The sequence below is a fragment of the Xyrauchen texanus genome, chromosome 9 (assembly GCF_025860055.1).
Source record: "Xyrauchen texanus isolate HMW12.3.18 chromosome 9, RBS_HiC_50CHRs, whole genome shotgun sequence".
In the NCBI taxonomy this organism is placed as follows: Eukaryota; Metazoa; Chordata; class Actinopteri; order Cypriniformes; family Catostomidae; genus Xyrauchen; species Xyrauchen texanus.
Genome location: NC_068284.1, coordinates 22802562 through 22826457, shown reverse-complemented (window position 1 = coordinate 22826457; position 23896 = coordinate 22802562). Strand labels below are relative to the sequence as shown.

General features: G+C 38.2%; 1 protein-coding gene across 6 annotated transcripts in view; it reads right to left on the bottom strand.

The window, feature by feature from the left end:
• LOC127648917 (microtubule-associated protein 4-like) overlaps positions 1-23896 on the bottom strand; it is a 68696-nt gene that overhangs the window by 41999 nt on the left and 2801 nt on the right. For 3 of the 6 annotated variants that reach the window (XM_052133745.1, XM_052133747.1, XM_052133749.1), the window contains exons 2-6: positions 16185-16368; positions 10771-10881; positions 10552-10641; positions 10243-10437; positions 7575-8636 (exon numbers count right to left, since the gene is read on the bottom strand). In XM_052133745.1, the coding sequence (XP_051989705.1) occupies positions 7575-8636; positions 10243-10437; positions 10552-10641; positions 10771-10881; positions 16185-16365 (1639 nt within the window). In that variant the 5' untranslated portion in view covers positions 16366-16368. The remainder of the gene's footprint in view (positions 1-7574; positions 8637-10242; positions 10438-10551; positions 10642-10770; positions 10882-16184; positions 16369-23896) is intronic. The other 3 variants (XM_052133746.1, XM_052133748.1, XM_052133750.1) reach the window with 3 other exon arrangements.

Here is a 23896-nt window from a genome sequence, read left to right as displayed (position 1 = left end):
AATAGCAATCACATTTACATAGTGTACCAATACCTTAATTTTGATTTTGGTGTAAGGCCTAAGTTTTTTTTTCCCCAACAAAAAAAATTATTATTTTTTTTATAATAAACATTTTTGAGGTAAAAAATTATTCAGCCATACACACAAATCTAAGAACATTTTCTCAGTCTAGTCACGTCCCTACTGTGTCTCCTGTCTCTTCTAAATGACTGCACATATGATGACACAGCTGGTGATCAACTGATAATTTGTGGAAAATGTGAATTGTGGCTTCCAAAACATTATATTAGAGAAACTACAATCTTCTCAATCTTATATTACAGGTCACTTTTCTGTCTCCCACTACAATCGGCCATTCCAGACCTGACCAGGGGTATGTGATGTTACAATTTATATTAATTCTGATAGGCTCAGGCACTTTAATTAGAGAAAAACCCACACAAACTACAATGCATCTGTTGCAGTGCCATTCCAGGTCAGTGAAGGATATAAAAGGAGCCTTTTCTCTCTGCCCCTCTCATTGCTATAATGGGCCAGATTCTTATGAATGGGTACTGTTGCGTAAAGACGTGTCAGATGTATTTCACTGTTTACATTCCGCTAACAACACATTTCATCAAATCATATAGCTTGATATTAAGAGGATATTGAAATTGGGACATCAGAAGATCTAAAGTACAGACAGCTGTCATTTCATTGCACTGAAAATCATGTCATCTCATGTTTCATGTTTTTGTCACAGCTTCAGTGTTGATTTATGATTCTGTCTATTTATGTTGTCATTATTTGAAGTATTCAGATAATACATGGCTGTATTTGGTATCCGGAAATATTTTCTCTATTTTTCAATACAAAAAGTTATTGTTTACAATACAAAATTAAGGCCAGTTCATTTTATCGTCACTCCTCTTCAGAAGAGATTCATAACAAGTGTAAATAAAACTTCAGACACCAAGAATTTGGACATATGGAGTAATTTCATACTCAATCATGGTGTCCGATACCATCCTCTACTGTATATTATGAAACCTGCACTCAATCATTTAAGAAATCACATCATGTTCTTTTCACGAAAGAAAAAACATAATCAGAACTGCATTTTTTTATGTATTCTATGTGGCATTGAACATGCATGCTCATTGAGTATTTGGGAAGATATTTCATGCAGTTTCTATTTCTGGAACAAATCCTACAGTTGTTGTGTCAAAGATAATTTTTAAATAAATTCGACAGCTATTTTTTTGGCTTCAACTACACACCCTAATCACTTGCTATAAAAAGCACAACTCTTCATGTCTTATATAATGTTGAACAGCCCGGCCATCAATTTTACATTAGCTGCTGCAAAAGGATGGAAGAGCTGGGAGGAGATGTGAAAGGGAGAGAGAGTGAGAGAGATAGAGATAGAGAGAGATGAAAGTAACAGAAAGCATTAAAGACACTACAGGGAGTATGATTTTAACCCATACATACTACCAACAAAAAATAACTCTGTTCTTGACTATTCTAATCTTGACTCAATTGATGATTTAAAAAAATCATCCAAAATTGGCATCACCTTTCATCCAAACAAAATTAAATAAAGCCACGTTTCCATTTCAGAATCAATACTGAGACTGCTGAACACCACTTAAGGTTTTGATAAAATGAAACATTGTAACTATCCAGTTTAAATTCATTAGTGATTAAACTATGCTTAGAAAACGTTTTGTGCGTTTTTGATTTTGTATGTGTGTAATTTCAAATATACATATAAATAGAAAACCTCAGCTCATAAAGTTGGATCTCAAAAATACACTGACAGGGGCTGCATATAACGTACATTTCATAGTGAGATAATCATATTTTCTTACCTGTTTGATGTCCAGTGTTGTTCAAACAGGGATGAACATAAGGGAGAGAAAAGAACATTGTTAACAACTGCTTGCAGCATTGAGATTTCTAATTTAAAAAGTATAGATTATGGGAATGGAAGACCTAAATCTAAAGGTAAATCTAAAGGTCAAAGAAGAGTCTACATTTAGCAGGTGAACTGGCAGACATACATCTTAATCTCATAAACGTTGTTAAAGATAGACAGTTTTGAATGAGAAGAAGACTATAGCAGAATAAAGAGTTATATATATATATATATATATATATATATATATATATATATATATATATATATATATATATATATATGATGGCAAAAAGTGACATATGAAAGCTGTCCAACCACAGAATGATTAGCAAATGTTAAATCCCACATAGACAGCTGACTAATCTAAAATACATTTGCATTTGGAGGGATACTCTGAACAAGAGAAATACTGAAATCCTACTGAAATACAGAGAATAGCTACCTAAGAGTAACTGTTAGTCTCAGCTGCCGCGATGCATAGCGATCAGTGTGTTATGGCTGCATTGAAATGTTAAAACATCTTTATTACATGAATGGATTACATGCAACAAAGATCCAAGCTATAGCAGACTGACACATAGAAAGAAAGAAAGAAAGAAAGAAAGAAAGAAAGAAAGATAAAGAAAGAATAAAACCGTGGTGATTGCTTTAAGAGTAGAGGAATCATTTAATGCTTAGCTAGCCAACAGAAGTGACTAGCCAGGTTTAAATCCCAGTTGCGCAGAACAAACTATACGTGATTCCATGCAATTAACTATGTAATTCACAAAATTCCCTTTAATGTGTGTGTGTGTGTTTGTGTTGCATCTTCATCCATTTGCTTGCTTAATTTTGGCCTATTCTGTGGCTTTGTTGTGTGTTTACTGTTAAGTGTCATGTGTATTTTATATGACAATGTTAATGAGTGGGTTTTATTGACATAATATTTTAGTTTAGCTTCTATGAATTTTAATTAAATCAGATACATTTGTTAGAAGGGGATTTAAAGCTGTCATGTTACAATATCATAAAATATCACGCATCACTGTTCATTCAAGTACAGCAATCTGCCTTTTCTACTTGAATATGTCCATAGAAGTCATTGGACACACCACCCATAGGTCCGCATTGTAGCCATGCCTCAATAAGGACTATAGCAGATACCTGTACAAATAGATATTAGGGGAGATTATTGGACAAACCACAGTTTCCGCTAACCAGTAAATACCGGTTTTTGACCGTTTGCACATCAGCAGATTGACTACCCACATCAAGGACTGAATGAGCAATTGATGGCTCTGTGACATCCAGTCTATAAAATGCCCAACTCGCAGCTGCACAAATGTTCCTGGGCTGAAATGCCTTTAAACAGTGCCCATGAGGTAGCCATGCCTCTGGTAGAATGAGCTCTCAAGCCCTTTGGAGGTCACAGCCCCAAACTATTATAACTCAATATAATAGCCTATATATATATATATATATATATATATATATATATATATACACAGTATATATATATACACAGTATATATATACATATGAGATCAAGCTTTTGACACTTATGACAATTGAGGCACTTGTACACTCTTACACAAGGTGCAAATATTCATTGAATGCAACATACTACTATATGCATACTAAACTTTATGTAAATATCTGTAATGTAGATTCTGAAGAGCAGTACTAAAAACATTTTATACATCTGTATAAATTATGAAAGGGGTGTGAACATTTGAGACAAAAGGGAATGCAAAGATATCTTCTCAAAAATATATTCTGTTTATTAAACCTTAGATGAATGGGTTATCAGCTGTCTTACTTTTCTTCGGATTTCTATCTTGTTTCTGAACAGCAATCTAAATCGAGAAATTCTGTGATTTGGTGACTAAAAACAGCCATTTGGCTCCTTAATGTTTCGGTTTAGGAGCCAATGGCTCCAAAGTAATTATTTTAGTCTGGAGCCCTACATAAAGCTACATTTCACATTATGCCAAATTTCAGTCTGATATATTGTTGACATTATTATTAAAAACTTTCTTCAAGAAATTCAAGATCTTACCAAAGAAAATAATAGGCTACAAACATATTAATAGGTATATATATATAAAAACAATAATAAACACTTCTTGCAGAAAATAACCAAAATTATAAACCCTTGATGCAAAAACATAAATGGCCAAAATAATGCAGAGCGCATCTTTTGCCTTTATAATATTCTTTTGCGTGCTTCATTTTGAATAGGTAAAATAGACTGAACCCACACTAGATGTCGCACCTGTTTTACTAGGAAGCTCCTCTTAATTATGTTGACTTATTTGGGAGTCGTCCCTTTCTGTGGAGATGTTATTTATCTTCAGGATTTTCCCTCAGTCAAAAGTGATTAAGTAGCGCAAGTAATCCTGCTCTGGCTTTCCTGTAAATTTCGGGAAGCCTACTGGATTCACCCGCACTTGCATGCTCCAGAGAAAGTGCTTGCGACACTCACATGAACACAGATGCATGTGTCAGATCATAATCCCCAGACATGACCTAATGATTTTTGTTATTTTAATATTTGTTTGTTAACGAAAGGACAAGTGGCAAATTTAATTTAGTTTTTCTTTGCTTTGCCCACTTTTTCTCCCTGGTGAATGATTTAAAAAAAAATGTATCAGATGCTTATTCCACAACAGACATTTTTTTTTACATCACATCATTATGCATAGTCCATCGCGTTATGGCATAAAATAAACAGAGATTAAATGACCAGATTTTTTCCAATTTGTCCGGCAAATGTTATCACTCCACGTTAGTAGGCAGCAAAATTTCTTGGTGGAAACTCTGGGTTGAATGCTATTTGCATTGGGTATGCATCTGATTGCCCATTGGACATTAATCAATGTATTATTGTCCCAACCGAACGCCTGGCTTTTCTATGTGATGACTGGTCGAGCTCTCAAATGATTGTTTTGTTTTGTTTTTTGACTTTGAAACAAATGGCCAATTATTTAAATGGTTGATTGTGTACAATATATAAAAGTACCGCAGTCGAGCACAGACTGTGTTCAGCACATTGGCTCAGAGATGCATACGCAGTTATGCAAACTGAGGTAAAACGTTTATTCACCCTGATCTCATGAAAATAACTTGCCTGTGGCAACATTTTAGCAAAATTAAATGTGGTTTACAATTTAGTTCCATTTGTTAACATTAGTTAGGGGTTGCTCTTGAGAGCCCCGAACACCTCCCATTCTTTGAGAAAAGGCCAATTAGAATGGGCGAGCAGAAGTTGCACGACACTTCCCCCGGACATACGAGTATAAAAGGAGCTGGAATGCGATTCCATTCAGGTTTTGTGCTGAGGAGCCAAGACAAGATCCGCCCATTTCAGCGGCTAATACAGTTTTGTGTCAAGAGGGACACAACGTTTCATTCCCTCCATCTGTCACACACTCGATGTTGTGTCGATGTAGTGACACCAGGGGTCCCTATAGAAAAATGCCACAACAGCTAAACCGTGTAAGCAGGCTGCTGCATGCGTAATAGCAGGTGCATCAGACTGCACGTAACCTCCCCCAACGCCCCAAAAGATGTCATGTAGTTCCCCAAATCCCTGAGGGTGGGAAGAGACTTAACTAGCATGAGAGCAGGCTGTGGCAGCCATGGCCTTTTCTCTATATGTTTTCTCTCCACAGAGTATTAGATTCGGCTGGAGCCATCTAACGCTATCATTCACATCGAGGAAGGTGTTCTTTTCCTTTCTTATTCTTTCAGGGGGAAAAGACCCCGCGAAGACCACATCCTGCCCAAAAGAGGAGGTCAACATGAGGCAATACGACACATTGGCACAGCAGCCAAACATGGCAGAGGCGCTGTGGTAGGTCCCACCACGAAAGGGGGAACTCTATAAACACAGAGACCAGGGGCAGAGAGAGTTCTGCCCAAGGGAGACACGGGTCAGCCGACAGGGTGACAGAGTTTTCGGGGCATATTAGACCCAGTAGTGAGGCTGGCTGCAAACTCCTCTGGGGGCATCCAGGTTCCACGACTTTGTGAACTCGACTGGGGTAAAAGTGCACTTTTTCGTCTCAGGGGAGGGAGGTCTTCAACTCAGGAAGAACACCAATTTGTGAACAAATGCCACTTCAGGGCATAAAGCTGCCTGGTAGAGGGAGCTCTGGCTTGAGTGATCATGTCTACAACTGCTGGTGGTAGGCCACTTTGATCTTGTGCGTTCCGTCCAAGGGCCAGACGTGGAGGTTTCAGAGGTCTGGGCGCAGGTGCCAGATTGTGCCTCATCCCTGTGAAAGAAGGTCCTTCCTCAGAGGAATCTGCCAGGGAGGTGCTGTCGTGAGGAGCGTGAGGTCTGAGAACCATGTCTGGGTGGGCCAGTATGGGGCCACAAGGGTAACTTGTTCCTCGTCCTCCCTGACTTTGCTAGAAGGCTCACTGAGGGGAATGCGTATTTGCGCAGCCCCCGGGCCAGCTGGGTCTCATTTCGTGACCGGACGGGAGCAAAATGAGCATGCTGGGGAACGGGATGTCCGCTGGGAATTACCTGGCGAAACGTGCCCATTGAACTCCCCAAATCGCCTCCAGCGCCTGCCGGGCCGGCCTCATTCCTATGGGTAGAAGGCACGGGGGGGAGGAAAGCCCCCAACCACAACAATGCCACGGTTATATGAACCATCCACAAATGCTGCCTCAGTGTGATCGCTGCCCAGACACGTGAGGCAGCGCCCATGGCCGTCGGAAGTGGGGAGAAAACCACCGCATCTAGAATCACACAAAGACAGAAAGGAACCTTTATAAAGCCGCGTCTTTAAAAAGACGTTCGACGTCAATGTGTGTGCTCTTATAGAGAAAATATACTCTTTAGCAGGAATATACGCTCTTTTAGCCCTGTCGAAGCATCCAGGAGTGAAATCTGAACACGATGTGCAGAAGAATCAAACTTTTATGACACATTTGGCTCACGTGTTGACTCTTCATGCTTTGCTAAACTTGTACCCCAGTATTCCACATTCAAAATCCAATGATCTATAGCTCAACAGCTCAGTTGAGCTACTGCACAAATTAGTCATATTGGAATAAGCTTGAAAATGTAGTTGATAATGTAGTAATGCAGGCGTTAAAATGTATCATCTTTTAAATCATACATTATAGTAAAAGTGTTTAGATGTCATAAGTGAGTAACAGCGAAACATAAGTGTAAATGAACTGTTAATCTGCAGTTTTACTCTAAGATTTGTGTGAAGGTGAATAAAACTTGTTGTTGCACCTCTAGTGTTTATTTTACCAGAAAACTGCTGCAATACGTAGAACAAGGCTCGTAAAAATAATTTTGCAAAAATGAAGTTATGGTAAAGTAATTCTATGAAACCAGGTTGCATTAATTTCAGCTTTCATAATTGGATTTGGTGCCCAAACTGTTTTGAGCAGTTGTAAATACTTTTCAGATACTGAAAACAGTCTGTGCTTCCCCACTTTTGAAAAGCACTGGCCGCCACTGGAGGGAGGGAGGGAGGGAATGAAGGATATAAGGAAGTACAGAGATAGAGAGGAAGAAAGAGAGAAACAAATAAAGAAGGGGTAATTAGTGTCTCACTACAGTATTATTTGCTACAGAGATAAGAGCAAAGCAGAAGAGGGCCCACTTCATTGAGCCATGCATTATGTAAATCATCTCCATACAGTCTTCATTTTCACCAACCTTCCAGTAGGGGGTGCTGTGCCAGAGGGGGCTCCTTCTGCTCTGTAAGTGAAGGGTTGAAAGGCGGAGCATCCGGGTTAAAGCTCACTGCAGTGTTGGGGGGGATAGCTGAGGAGGAGTGACTAACAGCTGATTTGCTCTGGGAGGCAGGACATTCTGGAACAATGGTCAGTGGGCCAGGGGTTGGATAGGGAGCAAGCTCTGGGGCAGTTGTGTGTGGGAGAGGGGTTTTCACCGGTGGGCTCTGGGATGGGGGGCTTGCATCTGGGGTCTGTGCCTGTAGCACTGAGTCAAGGAACAAGACAGTCTGTGTTGGACTAAGGACTTGGGTTGACTTAGGATCAGTCGAGTGAGTATGATCATTCTCTGATACCATGGGTAATTGATCTGAGGGATGAATACCAGGCAGCGCCAGTTTAGATTTGTCAGCTACATCATCCTCAGAAAATTTGTCCATATCAAACATAAACCTCTCCATCTTGAAAGTTGAGTCAGGGTAATTAGACAATAAGGAGTTTGCCTGACCGGTTGTTTGGGGTCTGCATGCCTGTGTGTCCGTGAGGTGCAGAAAATCACGTGTGAACGTGGGAGGTGCACTCCCCTGGTCTACGCTAACAATAGACTGGGTCTTGGAATCAGCCAAATTAGGGCTATATATATTGCTACTATCTGCAGGAGTGCCCCATTCCTCAGGAAGCTTCTTTCTGCTCTTACTCTTCCTTGCCTTGATGCGTCCTCCCCCTTTTTCCTGGATCTCGCTTTCCCAGAACTCTTCATTATTGATGGGAAGTGAGGGCCACCCATGGTTGGAGCTTTCTGATGGAGACTCTTCAGACTCTGGGGAACCAAGGCTGTCCAGAAGGTCATACATTTCATCTCTATTCTTGCATTTCTTCTTTTTCCTCTTCTGCTGCTTCCCAGTTCCTTCCTCAATGGACTTTTCCTCCCCAGACGCTGCATCTTGAGAACCCAAGAGATAAGTAAGACTCTGTTCTGCCCTGTTGGGGGCGTGGGACTGCTCTGTAGAGAGCATATCACCTGTCTGATGGTTTCCCCAATCTTCTTTGTGTACAGAGAGGAAGAGGAAGTGTCACTGACTACCAAACATATCATCTGAACAACAAAACTTGTGCATCATCTCCAACTCATAACAACTAATGAGAGAGCCCAAAGACACATTAGATCAGCTACCTGTGAACCACTGATCACTTGCATCATATGGTACATTAGACCAGGAAATTATAGAAAGACCAAAGATCAGCAAACAGTCTTATGCTGGTGAAAGCTAACAGGGTAGTCCAGCCTTTAAACATAACTAGATGAAGAACAAAAGTGATTTCTGGACCCAACCAAATTGTGCTTTTTTCTATAAAGTATTTTATTTAACATGCCTGTCCACATCCAGTAAGATCAATGCTCTTCATTGACCAAATTGTTATTAACAGATAATTGGAGAAAGTGCAAATGGCAGCAGCATCTACATTTCAGATATGAGGTCTAAAATATAAAACAGCTTTATAAACTTCACCAGTCTCTTGGCAGAAGGCACATTGCTCTTCTAGTTTCATGGCCATCTCAAAAAGTAATATTACAGAGAGGTGGAGGATGAATCTTTAAATAATATTTTAATCTTTCCACCATAATGCACCCTTAAAGTTTCAGAAAGGCCTCAGGTCAGTCTTAGTTCTAAAGGACAATCAGTGAATAATAAAAACTGGCTGTGATGTGGCCATGAATTTTGACATTATGTGAATTGGACAACTGATTTGGAAAAAACTATATATATCTTGTTTTTTATATTGTAATATATATATATATATATTGTTCAAAAACAAAGTTAATATGCTGAACTACACCTGTGGTTACTCTGCTAGTGCTACACCTGTGTGATCTTGAGAGGAAATGACTTCACACATCCACCAAAAATCACCTTAAGACCAGTTAGTTAAAAGTACTTCAATAATGGCTAAGAAGAGGGAAGTTATTCTGAGAAAAGGTCTAGGATAATATTTCTGTAGATGCCACATGTTTTGATGTGGTGTAGTGGTCTAAAGCACATAACTGGTAATCTGGTAATCAGAAGGACACTGGTTCAAATCCCACAGCCACCACCATTGTGTCCTTGAGCAAGGCACTTAACTCCAGGTTGCTCCAGGGGGATTGTCCCTGTAATAAATGCACTGTAAGTCGCTTTGGATAAAAGTGTCTGCCAAATGCATAAATGTAAATGATCAATTTTATCTTATGCAGTTACCTTCAGACATTATAAAGTGAGACAAAAGTTTCCAAAAGCATCCAAATAGTTCTTGGGCCACTATATAGTCAAGTATCAAATTGATTAAAACATCCCTATCTTTCAGGTTTAACCCTTCATAGCATGCAATCGCACAGTTGGCAGCCCAACTTTTGCAGATTAGATTAGTAAAACCTTAGTAAAATAATAAAGTCTCATAATCAATGGCAATGTGAAGAGCATGAAAAATATTAAACACTTCTGTAATGACAAGTTATTGATGAAGCATCTGTGCCAGAACTGTGGAATGACATGAAAGCTGAGATTATAGAAACATTCATAATCATAACGTGTTTTGAATACATATGAAAATTTAATGTCTGTTTTACCTGTTCTAGCCTGCAGTGAGGTGGCTTAAGTGGGGATAGACTTTACCTGCAGAATTTTCCTGGCCGATACGAGGACTTTTTTCACTTGGATTAGCAGTTATCTGGGAGGGTTTGGGTGGTTCATTTACAAACAATGGTGAAGTCTTCTGAGGTTCAATCATGCTGGGGAGTTTGGAGCTCTGGAAAGGGGCCATGCCAACATTCATATTCATACCCATATTTATCCCAGGCTGAGAGAACCCTGTAGTGCAAAATAGCAGAGCAGTACCGCCTTTAAACTTTAAAGAGCCCGAGGAGATGAATTGAACAGAACCAATGATCTGAAGTCAGCAAGACCAAACATTGCAGTCATTACCCAAAAAAGAGTCCATGCTGTTATCTTTCATTGCAGATCCCATCTGCTGGTTTCCCAATTGGAGAGGATTTCCAATCACTGATGCTGAGCCTTAAATTAGAAAGGTTGGGACTAAGGTCTAATACAAGATTAAATTCTTACATTTTATCAGTAAATTCTCTTAAACCATAATATATCCTAACATACGTAAACATAGCCTTACATACGCAATGATCCCACCTGATTGAAAGTCATTCTTGTAGACATATTGTCCAGGTTGACTAGGACGAATCTCTCCCCGAGGGTCCTGATGTTGACCCCTAGTAAGGTCTCCAGACATGAAGCCAGACCCTTAGAAAAGCAAAAGAAGACATATTGACACTGCTTGATAAACTTTACAAACACAAACTTTTACAGTAGAATCTTAAATCTAAAGAGCAAGGAGTTTGTGTAGGAAACTGCCAATCTTATAAGATTGTAATATCCAGGCAGGGCTGGACTGGGAAGAGAAATAGGCCTGGGATTTTACATAGCAACTGGCCCAAGGGGGTGTTTGCTGTCCTTTTCTGCATATCGCGGCACCGTTTTGTGGTCCGTTTTGCATAACGCGGCGGCTCATTTTAGCTTATCCCATTCGGCCCGTTTCAAATGTTGTTGAGCTAGGTCTAAACAGGTCACTCAAAGCAAACACAGGAATTTTTATAGTGCCACAGAGACAATGTTTACAGTTTTCGAGAAAATCAACCTCACATATAGTTGTTTCTACATATTAAGCTGGGATAGAAGAAAGTATTTTAACTCTGAAAAAGTGGAATTGCTCAAACATGGTTTGCAATTACAATGCTTGGCACAGAATGACACATTTCTGGACATGAGGAGTAACTGCAAGCAATGAGATGACCACTCTTCATTAGCAGCTAAATGCATACGACAACATGGTTCTGTCATGCGTCTGTCATGCGTTAACATGCGACTTGAAATCTGATAGACAGTGTCCCTTGTCAAAGACAGTGGTAAGGGGCATCCATGAAAATAGGCCTACTCCCAGACATTCTAATATTCAGCTGTTATGAGAAGGGCCACTGGAGATGAGTGATGCTAAGAAGATGGGACAGGCTGAGACTGCAGGCCTGTAACCATAGTTACACAACCAGCTGAGGCTGCTTTAGGTTTCCTCGGCAAAGCACTCTGTCAGCATCAAGATCATCTGATGTGAAAAGCCAGCACTGAACTAGCATTAGCTAAAATACCAGCCTTGGATAAATGATTGTGCTCCCACAGGTCTTGGCTATCCCATCTCCATTCAATTATCCTCTCCTTGAACCAGGATAGATGTGCATGTCACTGTGAGTCATGCTGTGTCTGTCGGCTGCCTTATGCCATATTAGCAGAGATGCTGTGGGAATCTGTTGGCCAGGCTTTTGGGTTTTGTGTCGATAAGGTCGGCTTCAGGAGGTTTCAGCGTGATTTGTGTGTTTATGCTTCAAATAGCATGTTTTCAGTCATCTTTCTGAAATGTTTTAGGGTGCTTGTGGCATACAACTAAACATGAGCAGAGCAATGGTTTTACAAAGGGAGGCATATTAATCTGCAAACTATATTAACCTTGTGTAACACATCTGTGGACATTGTATTTTGTCTTTGCTATACTCGACGCATAATTTAATTTAAACTGACTGATCTCAGTACAGAAAAATCTGTGATGTCAGTAAAAGGTTAAACTTTTGATGCACCGAGTCATGTGACAAAACAACATGGTGCCAATAACAGCAGAGTAAAATCCCAGCAAAACTACATCTGGTAAGAAACCTATTAAGTTTTAACATTGAAACTTGTTTAAGTTAAAAGATTATATTCTCTGGTTTCATCCGATATGCCATTTTTTATCAAATTTGAGCAATTAATCTAGAACTGCCTTGCTGCTAAACACAATTTATACTAATGTGTACTTTGGCACATGTTTTTCTTAGAAATTCAATGTTTACTCTTTATTATCTCATCGAGAATCAATGGGTTCATCAATGCTGAAAATGGTTGCTTTCGGAGGCTTTATATGGAGGATGAAAATAAGGTGCATTTCAAACTGTTCTGAGACCAGTGCAGACAAACAGCACACTGGAGGTAAAGTAATTCACTAAATAGGGAACAAGGAAGCATCCTAGCTTTCCTAAGCAGCTAAGTGCATTCACAATTATGGTCATTTTTGATGTAATGTCTGTAATGTCTCAAAAACATGAATAACCAACACTCCTGGAAACATAATAAACAAATTTATTAAAATAATTTGTATAGTTTGGTATTATTTAAAATTTTCACAACTTTGTCCTGCTGTCCACATGTGTTGACATAAATTTTTAGGAAAACATTTTTGGACATAATTTTTTTTGCATGTTTATTAGGTGCTACTAGTTACAAAGCAAAAAGGGAAATGGAAAAATGCACAAATGTCACGCTCGGGTCTCAGGAGTTTAAAAAGCCCCCAAAATGGAAGATAGAACTAAAAATAATAACTTTTGTCCCAGACGAGAGGCACTTAAGGTTCAGACTGCGAAGTCATTCTGGGGTAAAGAGCCTCCTGTATGCAATTGTGGGGGAAGCAATGATGAACATCCCATTTAGCACAGAATCTGCTGTTATATAATGTCTGTACAGTGAGTACCAAACATCAAAGAGCTAGAGTATCTCTAACACACAATATGGTGGACAAAAAGAAATACAAACTAGAAAGTTGTACTATTGATTTTACGGCTTAAAGCTGAAGTATGTAACTTAATGATGTATACACAAATCAAATATACATCTGATGTACGTGTGCTGCCAGGGCAAATTTAAGAGATGTAAGGCATTTATAAAAGGCAATAAAATTAGTAACAAGTCTGCTTAAATGAACCCTTCCAGAGATCTCAACCCAAAAATTATTTTAAAGAGGAGGATTATTGTAGAATATTTTTGCAAAAATACTGAATGGTAACCAATGCAATATTTATTATAGCAGTATGTTGACTGATGTTTTATTTATTTTATAAGACTTAACACTTTACAATAAGGTTCCATTTGTTAACATTAGTAAATGAATTAGGTATCATGAATAAACAATTAACAATAACTTTTTTTTACATCATTTATAAATTTTTGTTAATGTTAGTTAATAAAAATACAAATGTTTATTGTTAGATAATGTTAGTTAATAATGTAAAAACAACTTTGGATTTTAAAAATGTATTACTATATGATGAACTTAACATTTACATTTATGCATTGGCAGATGCTTTTATCCAAAGTGACTTACAGAGCCCTTATTACAGGGACAATCCCCCCGGAGCAATCTGGAGTTAAGTGCCTTGCTCAAGGACACAATGGTGGTGGCTGTGGGGATCGAACCAGCAACCTTCTGATTAACAGTTAAGTGCTTTAGACCACTACACCACCACCACACACATTAACATTAACTAAGATTAATAAATGGTTAATAAGTATTGTTCATCGTTAGTTAATGTTAACTAATGTAACCTTATTGTAAAGTATTACCATTTTATAAATATGTTCCTACTGGCAAAATGGAAATTAAATACATGAAACTCAAGTATTCTAACACAACAACACTAACAACCTTAAATGAATAACAAGTTCATGTAATACCAGTAGAATACATATTAACTTGTTTGGCCTTGGTGTCTGCAACATGCAACCATCTGAAAAGGAAGGTCATGTAAGAGCAGAGGACAAAAGAGCCTTAAAAAGAACGATTGCAATTCCATATAAGATGATGTAAAAGTTGTCATGATATCAAGTATTGCATGAATGAATATATATGACATTGAAGTACAGTACATGTGTAATATTATTATCTTTCTCAGTAGCTGCAAGGCCAAAGAACAGCATAGTTATTGATTAATAATCTTTACATGTACTTTGTCCTTTGGAAATAAACCTCCAACAGCTTGCGAACAGACAACTCACAATTTCCACAAATCTTTATTGCTTTGTCAATAACAGAGCTTAATTTTCACACTGAAAGACAAAATAAAGTGTGACAGGAAAAATATATGCCTACCAGCTTGCATTAATGTTTTATGAATGCTGACAAATGAAACATTTAATCATTTTTGTAACCATTGCTCACTGGCATTTCAGTTTCATTTAGCCAAACAATCATGGGAAGCTAAAATATAGGTTTCTATAGCACAAGTAATATAACTGTTGTATGCTGCGACCTTATGACACTGAGAGTGCTAATCTTACAGTAACGTCAAATAAAAGGACATTTCTCTCTCTCTCTCTCTTAATGGATTAATGGATGGAGAGAGAAACTTAATCTCACCCATAAGGATCTTTGGACAGAAGCTATTAAAAGTATCTGTCACATCAGCTATAGACATATCTACTGAGACCAGCATCCACACATAAACACACAATGCTGCATATTCAGTGCTTACTGCAGTTATTGATGTCTAAGCATTCTGTCAGGTTTATGCTGGAAAGGTCAACATTGCTTCATCTTCTCATACATGATGAGAACATAACAGAAAACACACTCCTATGATTAACGTAGGCTAATGAAATATATAGAGAGTGGTGGGGCAGACAGAAATACATAACAAACATTGCATTGATATTCCAGAACTAGTGACCCAATCCCAGAACTTGAAAGAAAAGAAATCTGTGGAAATTCAGCAACCTAAAGCTATTTCCAAGTCTTTATGTTACCTACTGAAATAGTTTGCAGCCTGTATTATCAATAACTAACTTCAAGAAAAGCACCACTCTTAAACAATTATGAATAACATTCCAAAAATAACCTCCAAGTATTTCTACTTGTAAAGTCGTGTTCCTTTAGTTTAAGTAACAGCAGTGCCTAGACACTATTAGCACCCTCATGCAAACCAAGTGATTAAACTGTAAAAAAAAAAAAGCATAATAAACCACCAAATTTGAGAATAAACCATGGTGATGGTTAAAACCCAAGAGGAAGCCTGTCTGCCTGTCTGTGGCTTAAGATCAGAGTTCACATGTGACGATTCTTGGCAGAAGACAGCATAGTTTTAGGCAGTTGGCGAAGCTAAAAAAAATCTTAGGGGAAATTCTTAGATTTAATCAGAGATATTGCCAACCAGGATCAGGCTTAAGTCCCAGACAAACAAACAAAAAAGTAAATAAAAATACATCTGAATATCAATGAGAGTTTTCCCAATAGAAACCAACATTGAGTGGATGTTACAAAAGAGAAAGAGATTCAATTATATTTTATGCCATGTGCCATTTTATTGGCAGACAGGAAAAAAAGGAAAATACACAAATAATAATCAACAAATTACATATAGGCCTACTAAAATCAGATTAAAATCCAGTGCAGAAGGGAGACAGTAAATTACAAATGTTAATGTGGGCGAGCTGTTCCAAAAAATTGTCCTGTCTGCCTTTAGCCTATTGGGCCTCATGTTGGGCCACGACCCAATATAACACACATGCATCAGACAGCAAACATGTACAACAAAAATGAGCAGTAAACAAATATGCTTACCTGATATATTTGACACTGTTTTATGATCATATAAAAGAACTTCATTTTCTAAATAATTTTCAAGAATGATTTATGAATTGACATTTTTGGGTGATCTGTCTCTTTAGGACCTTCAGATGAAGAAAATATGTACCTTCCTTCTTCTCATCCATGCCATCCAGATGGGGCTGGTATTTTGTCTTCTCAACAGTCTCGTCCACTTTATCATCAAAGCTCTGTGCCTCCAACCCGGCGACAAAATCCCTCTTCAGCAGGTTGTCCTGGGTCGCTTTAGATGCCCCATCTGTGAAGGGATCACGTAAACTAAAGTCCATCCTCTGTAGAAAAAAGTAAGGCGGGATCAGTCAAATCAAAGCAGGCTTGTACCAAGGGGCTAAGTTACTGCTAGTAGATGCAGTAACTAACTTATTCTGGGTGCAAAAAGCATATTTCAGCATTGATGGCCATTCAAATGTAGCATTTTATTAAGCAATTTTTTTGCCAGCTGAGCAACAGCCATTGAGAGTAATTGGAATGCTGATAGATACAGTAGCTGGACTTACTCAGTGGCTGTAGGCTTGGACCCAATAAAAAGTAATGCAGCTAAAAGGGCATGTAAATTATCTTCTGTATCTAGCAGTCTTGCTCTAGATCCTCCAACAATAAAACAAAATTAGCAAAAAACAATGTTCCCCTACATCTAAAATAAAGTTAATTTAATGCAATTCAGATTATCTTCAAATCAGTAACTGATGGCACGCTCAGAGGGGTAATAAACTAAAAGTTTACAGAAAAGCTCACAGTGCTTTTGTAAAGTTAAGACATTCTGACTCTAGCTGCTGGGATGAAATTTGTGAATGATTCTAGGTGCCCAAAGGTGCATGGGGGTCCACAACAATTCCAGTAGCATAGACATAAGAGGTCCAGAGCAATATACATTCAGGGGGGCCAGAATCCTTTACTACAGCCCTGTCTGGCCCAGTCTGAAGGATAACAACTGAATTAGAGCAGCTTGAGTGACTGTTCCTACTCATGATGGTTTGTCTCCCTCCAGGCCTGGTGGCTCATAATGTAAATATAAGCAGGGGGTTGCACCAGATGTTCAGACCTAGACAAATCTGATCATGTGACACCCTCCTTACTTTAGTCGTCTGTGCTAGGCACCATACATTAAGATTAGCAGCAGCTTGATATGTTGCCATTTTAAAGGATGTGGCTGAATGCCAGATTTACAGCTCTCACACTATAGCGCCTGATTGTACTTTTAACTATATCCTTGGGTTAAACTGATGATTGTCTTCTTCTTTACTGCACAAGTGATATTATATGCTTCCCTATTAAACACAGATGTGTCAGAGAACAATTGTGTATAAGCAGGCATGCAAACCTGCTTCAGGTGTCACATAAACCTCCATCCATGAGCTGCAGGCTGTGAGAATATATATAACACATATCAGCTTCGCTCAGCACCAGCTAATATATAAGCTTCAAAATTAGCTATTTAAAGAGAAAGTTCCACAAAAGATAAAACATCTGCCATCATTTACTCACTCTCATATTTGTTTTCTCTCCAATTTAGAATGCCCAATTCCCAATGCGCTCTAAGTCCTCGTGGTGGCGTAGTGATGCGCCTGAATCTGGGTAGTGGAGGATGAATCTCAGTTACCTCCGTGTCTGAGACCGTCAATCCGGCCATTTTATCATGTGGCTTGTTGAGCTCATTACAACAGAAACACAGCACACGTGGAAGCTTCACGCTATTCTCCACGGCATCCACACACATCTCACCATGCGCCCCACCGAGAGCAAGAACCACATTATAGCGACCATAAGGAGGTTACCCCATATGACTCTACCCTCCCTAGCAACCGGGCCAATTTGGTTGGCTGGACTCAGCAAGCCCTGGATTGGAACTCGCAACTCCAGGGGTGTTATTCAGCGTCTTTACTACTGAGCTACCCAGGCCCCCAATCCCTCTCATATTCTAAATCCGTATAAATGTCTTTCTTCCATAGAAAACATAAGGAGATGTTAGGCAGAATGTTAGGCCTCAGTCACCATTCAATTTTGATTATGTTGAAAAAAAGATGCAATGAAATGTGAAAGATGACTGAGACTTACATACAGCCTAAATATCTCCTTTTGTTTTCAACAGAGGAAAGAAATTCACATGGGTTCATGCAGGTGAGTAAATTATAGAGATAACAAGATTTAACAAGATGAAATCGCACAGGCTAAACCCCATGTCAATCTCTCTCACCTCTATTCATTGTTTGTGCTAGCTTCTGCTTTGTGCCATGTTTGGTATCATTTAAGTATTCATTTATAGGCAAAGATTAAATTTCTCTGCCCATCAAACACAAACACATCTCTCTTTCTCTGTCAGGAAATATCAGATTTGGTCTGATATTTAAACCAGGGATGAAAACTACTCACTTTTCAGCTAAAGTCACCTTTTCTGAAGTCACTTTTTTTTAATCTCCTTTTCTCCCAATTTGGAAAGCCAAATTCCATTAATTACTACGTTCTTGTGGTGGCGTGGTTACTCACCTCAATCTGGGTGGCGGAGGACAAGTCTCAGTTAACTCCGCCTCTGAGACGTGGCTTGTTGTGCAGGACACCGCAGAGATTCACAGCATGTGGAGGATCATGCTACTCTCCGCAATCCACACACAATTTACAACGTGCCCCATTGAGAGCAAGAACAACTAATCGTGACTACGAGGAGGTTACCCTATGTGACTCTAGCCTCCCTAGCAACCAGGCCAATTTGGTTGCTTAGGAGACCTGGCTGGAGTCACTCAGCACACTGTGGATTCAAACTCGCGACTCCAGGGGTGGTAGTCAGCGTCAATACTTGCTGAGATACACAGGCCCCTTAAATTGTATTTATTAAAATCCCTTTAAATGGTTACTAGAAGCTTAAAAACAAAAAATAAATAAAAACTTGAAACTCAGTTATACTAGATTTATCTACAGCAATAGCAAAACATAGCAAGATACAATACAAATCAAATAAAATTAGTAAAAGTTAGAAAATAAAATGAATATCAACAACATATAAATGTAAAATAAATATAGCATTTACTACCAGTCCAAAGGAAACTGACTAAATTTGCTTCTCATAATCTTAAAACCTTTTGATCTAAATGTTTATGGTCAAATGTTTGGGATTATTTCTGTACTCAAAAATAAATTGTGCCTAATTACAGATGTCTATACAAATCTTTTATCTATTTATTTAATAGTATTATTTTTTTAAAGAAAAGTAGCCAACAAGCATATGAAATCATTCAATACTGTTGAAAAAGCATCTCATGATGCACCTAAATTTGATTGAGAAAATTAACTGTGTGCAGACAATAGACAAAAGGCTGAAGAAGTTCAAATATAAGATGTTTCTGATTTAATTATTTTAGGACTTAAATATTGATCTATTTCTAACTCACACCTATCATATAGCTTCTGAAGACATAGATTTAACCACTGGAGTCTTATGGATTAAATTTATGCTGCCTTTGTGCGTTTTGGACCTTCAAAATTCTAGCCACCATTCACTTGCATTGTAAGGACCTACAGAGCTGAAATATTCTTCTAAAAATATTTGTTTGTGTTCATCTGAGATGGCATGAGGTTCATTTTTGTGTGTACCATACCTTTAAGGTATCAACTCAAGATAAAACATATAACTGTGTCAACTTTTTTTTTTTTTTTTTAATATATAGCAAAGCTTCAATAAATTATGCACAAGCAAAAAAAGGATAAGTTATTTAAACAAAACAAAAAGGACTCAAGATGCAGGGACTCCACCATGTTCTTTACTCCTGCTTTTACTGGATAAGCAGTACAACTGCAAAGAGGGATATTTGTTCCTCCACATTTGTAGAGCAAACAAAGCCTGTTACAATGAATCAAAGAAGAAAGAAAGAAATCAGCTATAGCTAAATAAAGAATAAGACAAGGGGTGTGTGGTCAAAGACAGGGAAACAGAGTTGTTTGTCCTTGTATAATTCATGAAACTGGAATATCAGAGAAATGATGGGATGGGGGGTATTTTGACAGCGGGTGGCAAATCTCCACAGCAGTCTTGATCAATCCATTATAGACATTAATATGATTATGCAAGTTGGTACAAAGCTAAACATAGGATTAAACACTACTGGTCTAAAAGCTTTCCTAAATCTATCTCTTCCCCCCAAATCTCACTCTCTCTCTATCTTTCAATTTTTTCAGATATTGGTTGGTCTTACTTTTTCTCTTGCACTTTATATCCACAGCTTTGTCTGTGCATTTCCACTCTCCTCTCCCCATCTTTCCCATCCCCCTGCATGTATATGGATGTAAAGTATAATTCTGTTGATATCCTGATGGATGGTATGGGGCACAGCTGCTCCAAAAACAGAAGGGATTAGAGCAAGAACTGAATTCACTCAGTCCCTGGCTGCAGACATCACAACATCAGCCCTAAAACACTTTCAGTTATCAGCTGATACTGTACATACAATCACATACAGCAACTCACAGATGCAAAAGGCATTAGGCAATAAGAACATAAACAAAACATACAGCACAACGAATGTGACCACTCATTGAAAGAGAATAAAAAGGCAAAATAAGAAATAATAATAGTCAATTATTTCTATTCGACTAAAATAGAAAAGAAGAAATAGCAAGTCTACAGTCCATTTTTTTTATTTGTAAGGATCTCCAAGGTAACAAAGATATGCTATTGCCTAGCATTGTTTTTTTGTGACACTAACATGTTCTCTATGTTATTTCTATAGCTCTATGATCAAGTAAAGCAGGAAGTTCTGCATTTGTGTAAAGCACCGAAATCCAACAAAGATGAATGAGAAACAAGTCAAAAATCTCAATATATCACACTTTCTAGTCACAATTATAGAACTGCAATATTTCTGTATTATGGCCCAGCTATATTCATATCCTGTAATATTGTATTGCCAGGCCCTCCTGATTCCCACCCTTAGTGCAGCAACAATGTTTATTTAACATCCCATCTAGTTACATATAACATCACATTTTGTTACATTCCCCAACCAGAATGATAAGTTGAACATATGGGCAAATGGACAGAATTTACCACCATGGTCTGAAAAAAACAAATGGGGTCATTGCTTTCAAGTGTTATTCAAAACATTTATTTAAAAGTAAGGTAGAAAAGACCAAATTCCAGTAATTTCAGAGAGACTAAAACATGTCATATGGCAGGTCATATGGTCCTGTCTCCAAAGGCTTACTCATCAGACAGTGGCAATAGAGACACAAGTAGATTTGAGCTCTTTCGCTGCTCAAGCACGGACACAGTCTTGCTTTGATTCAGCAGTTTTTCTCTGTGATTAGCATAATGCCACCAACCCTGGCACATAGTATCATCTCTCACTGTTTTGGAGAGTACACTCTTAATCCCTTCGGTCTTCTATTTGAATCAAGGGCAGGCCTCAAAGATCTTTTTGCATGTGTGATTGTGCACAATGTCTTTTACTTGCAATATATTGCAATATGACATCAACAAGCAGCATTGCATTAAACGTAATTCAAATATATCTAAATTAAGATATTGCAGCACAAATACCAACAACAAGGAAGCAGATTTTACAGTTTCAGAAGATCTATATCAAGGAATATCAAGTTTATGATATTTATTTACTGTAAATTTAACAGAATTGTTTTTTTATAGTGCTAGCGCGGTCATGTAAATTATAACAGATTTAAACTGTAACATTTACAGATTGTTCTGTAAAGTTGTTTACATTTTTACTGTATTTTCTACATAATTATTCTGGCAACCACAGCTGCCCTTTTTTTTTTTTGGGAAAAACTACAGGATTTTTTTTTATTATTTTTTTTTTTACAGTGCAAAGTCGAGCACATAGAAGCGCACTCTGTCCCCGCTCGGTTTAAAGGAAAATGGAGAGAGTTTTTTTAGCAGGGATTGGGCTGGCATTTGTGTTGCTGTATAAACGCTGTATTCCAAACATTCCTGTATGAATGCACACAGAACGTGGGACGAGGCTCTGACTCAATGTCTTCCATTGTGTGCCAAAGCCACTGAGCATGCGGTTACGGGATACCATTCATTCATTGTGACAGGGTTTATGTCTCTGCTTTACAGCCACCCTCTATCTGTCACTTAGTTATTCAGAGTAAAAGTAATGCACCCCAAAATAAGGCACCTTTAAATGTCAAATTGCAGATTGAAGTTGCATTGTTATCAGTTAACCTTATACCACTGGAGCCATCAAAAATTGTATTTTTATTTTTTTTTTAGCAAATAATCAGTTGATCTTATGGAAGAAAATGTTGTCAAATTGACAAGCGGACAGCATTCTTCAACAAGATGAGATATTTGATATTTCTTACCCAAATATTGTAATTCTTTAAAATATGCTTTGCAATACTACAGTACATAGAGCTGTATAGCTTACATCATGTTCTAAAATGGGAAGTATGTATGATGGGAAGCAATGCATTACACCAGGCTGCAGTAACGAATTCTCATTGCCTGCAAAGCCTTCTCTTCTGGCCTAACATGCCAAATAAATAAATATTTTTCATCCTTTCATTCTCAATCACCTTTTTGCCTATGTATTTTTTATCGCTTTCCACTCTTAATTAATCTACAAAGAAATAGCGATACAATAGTTTATCCAGTCAGAAGTTATTCCTTGATGCATACAAGTGAAGTGTGACAGCTGTTTCACAAATCGCATGCCCAAAGCAGCGTGTGAGTCTGAGCTCCACCCTGTCAGGCCTTCAGAATTTCCACAGAATACCTCAACAGTGTAAGTGAATGAGTGTCTAATGTCAGATTCATCAGCCAATCAGATTGATTTATTTGTTCTTGGTGGGTGTGATCTTTAGGATATTTCCCAGTTGAGGCCTTCTATCTGGCCTTGAGTGATGCAATCACGCTTTAAGTGACATAATTTGAAAGCGAAGTGCACAAGATTGTGCTGACAGTCGACTATCATCACTTTATTGATAAAGGAGTTAATTTCCACATTACACGATATTAAAGCTTGTTAAACAAACGCCAACAGAAACTGGTGTATAAAACATTATAATCTCTTTTGATAATTGTAAACCTGAAGCACAAATGCTAGTGCTGCAGCATTGTTTATCATTTGGGTTGCTAGAAGACATCTCTAATGAGAGTCAAACACCTGCTAAGCTAACGGGAGCGTTGCAGTTTTGTTTCCTTAAACGTCATCTTCCGAATAACGGGGAATGGAATACATTTCTGGTCGGAGATATCAAGTAGAATATCCCACATCCAACTTGAATGGAATGCAGCATAACCGTGTACCCTGACAAAACGTAAAAAATGTAAATTGCAAATATTATTAGATAGATTTTTCCAGGTATTATAGACCTCCTTGGTAGATTCATAGGAATAATTATGATTTTTGACGTTCATTTCACAAAACAGTCATGCTGAGGTTAAAATTAGGCTTGTATGAGCAATAAGTGTCGTTTCAAGTTCTGGCTTCGTGCATGGATGTGTTTTTAAAACGTCATTTGGTATTATTAGTTTACTGCCACGTAATGTCTGATGCGTGAACTGTGTTTTCTTAATGGCATGAATCGCACTGAAGGCCTAGACTTAAAATGCAAGGGCCATGGCTGCCAAGCCCTGACCCGACACTTCAGAATCATGCAAGTCAAGCAAACAGCACACCATCTTCCTGAGCTTCCCATTCCCACTGGCATATGACACAGGTGGTTTACCCCAGATCAGTTCTATAAATTCAAAGGGTTCATAATATTACTGCATGGTAATATTATGTAAAAGACGCTGTAGGAGTACCTCTGTTCTGCTCTTATTTTACATGACCTTCCCAACAT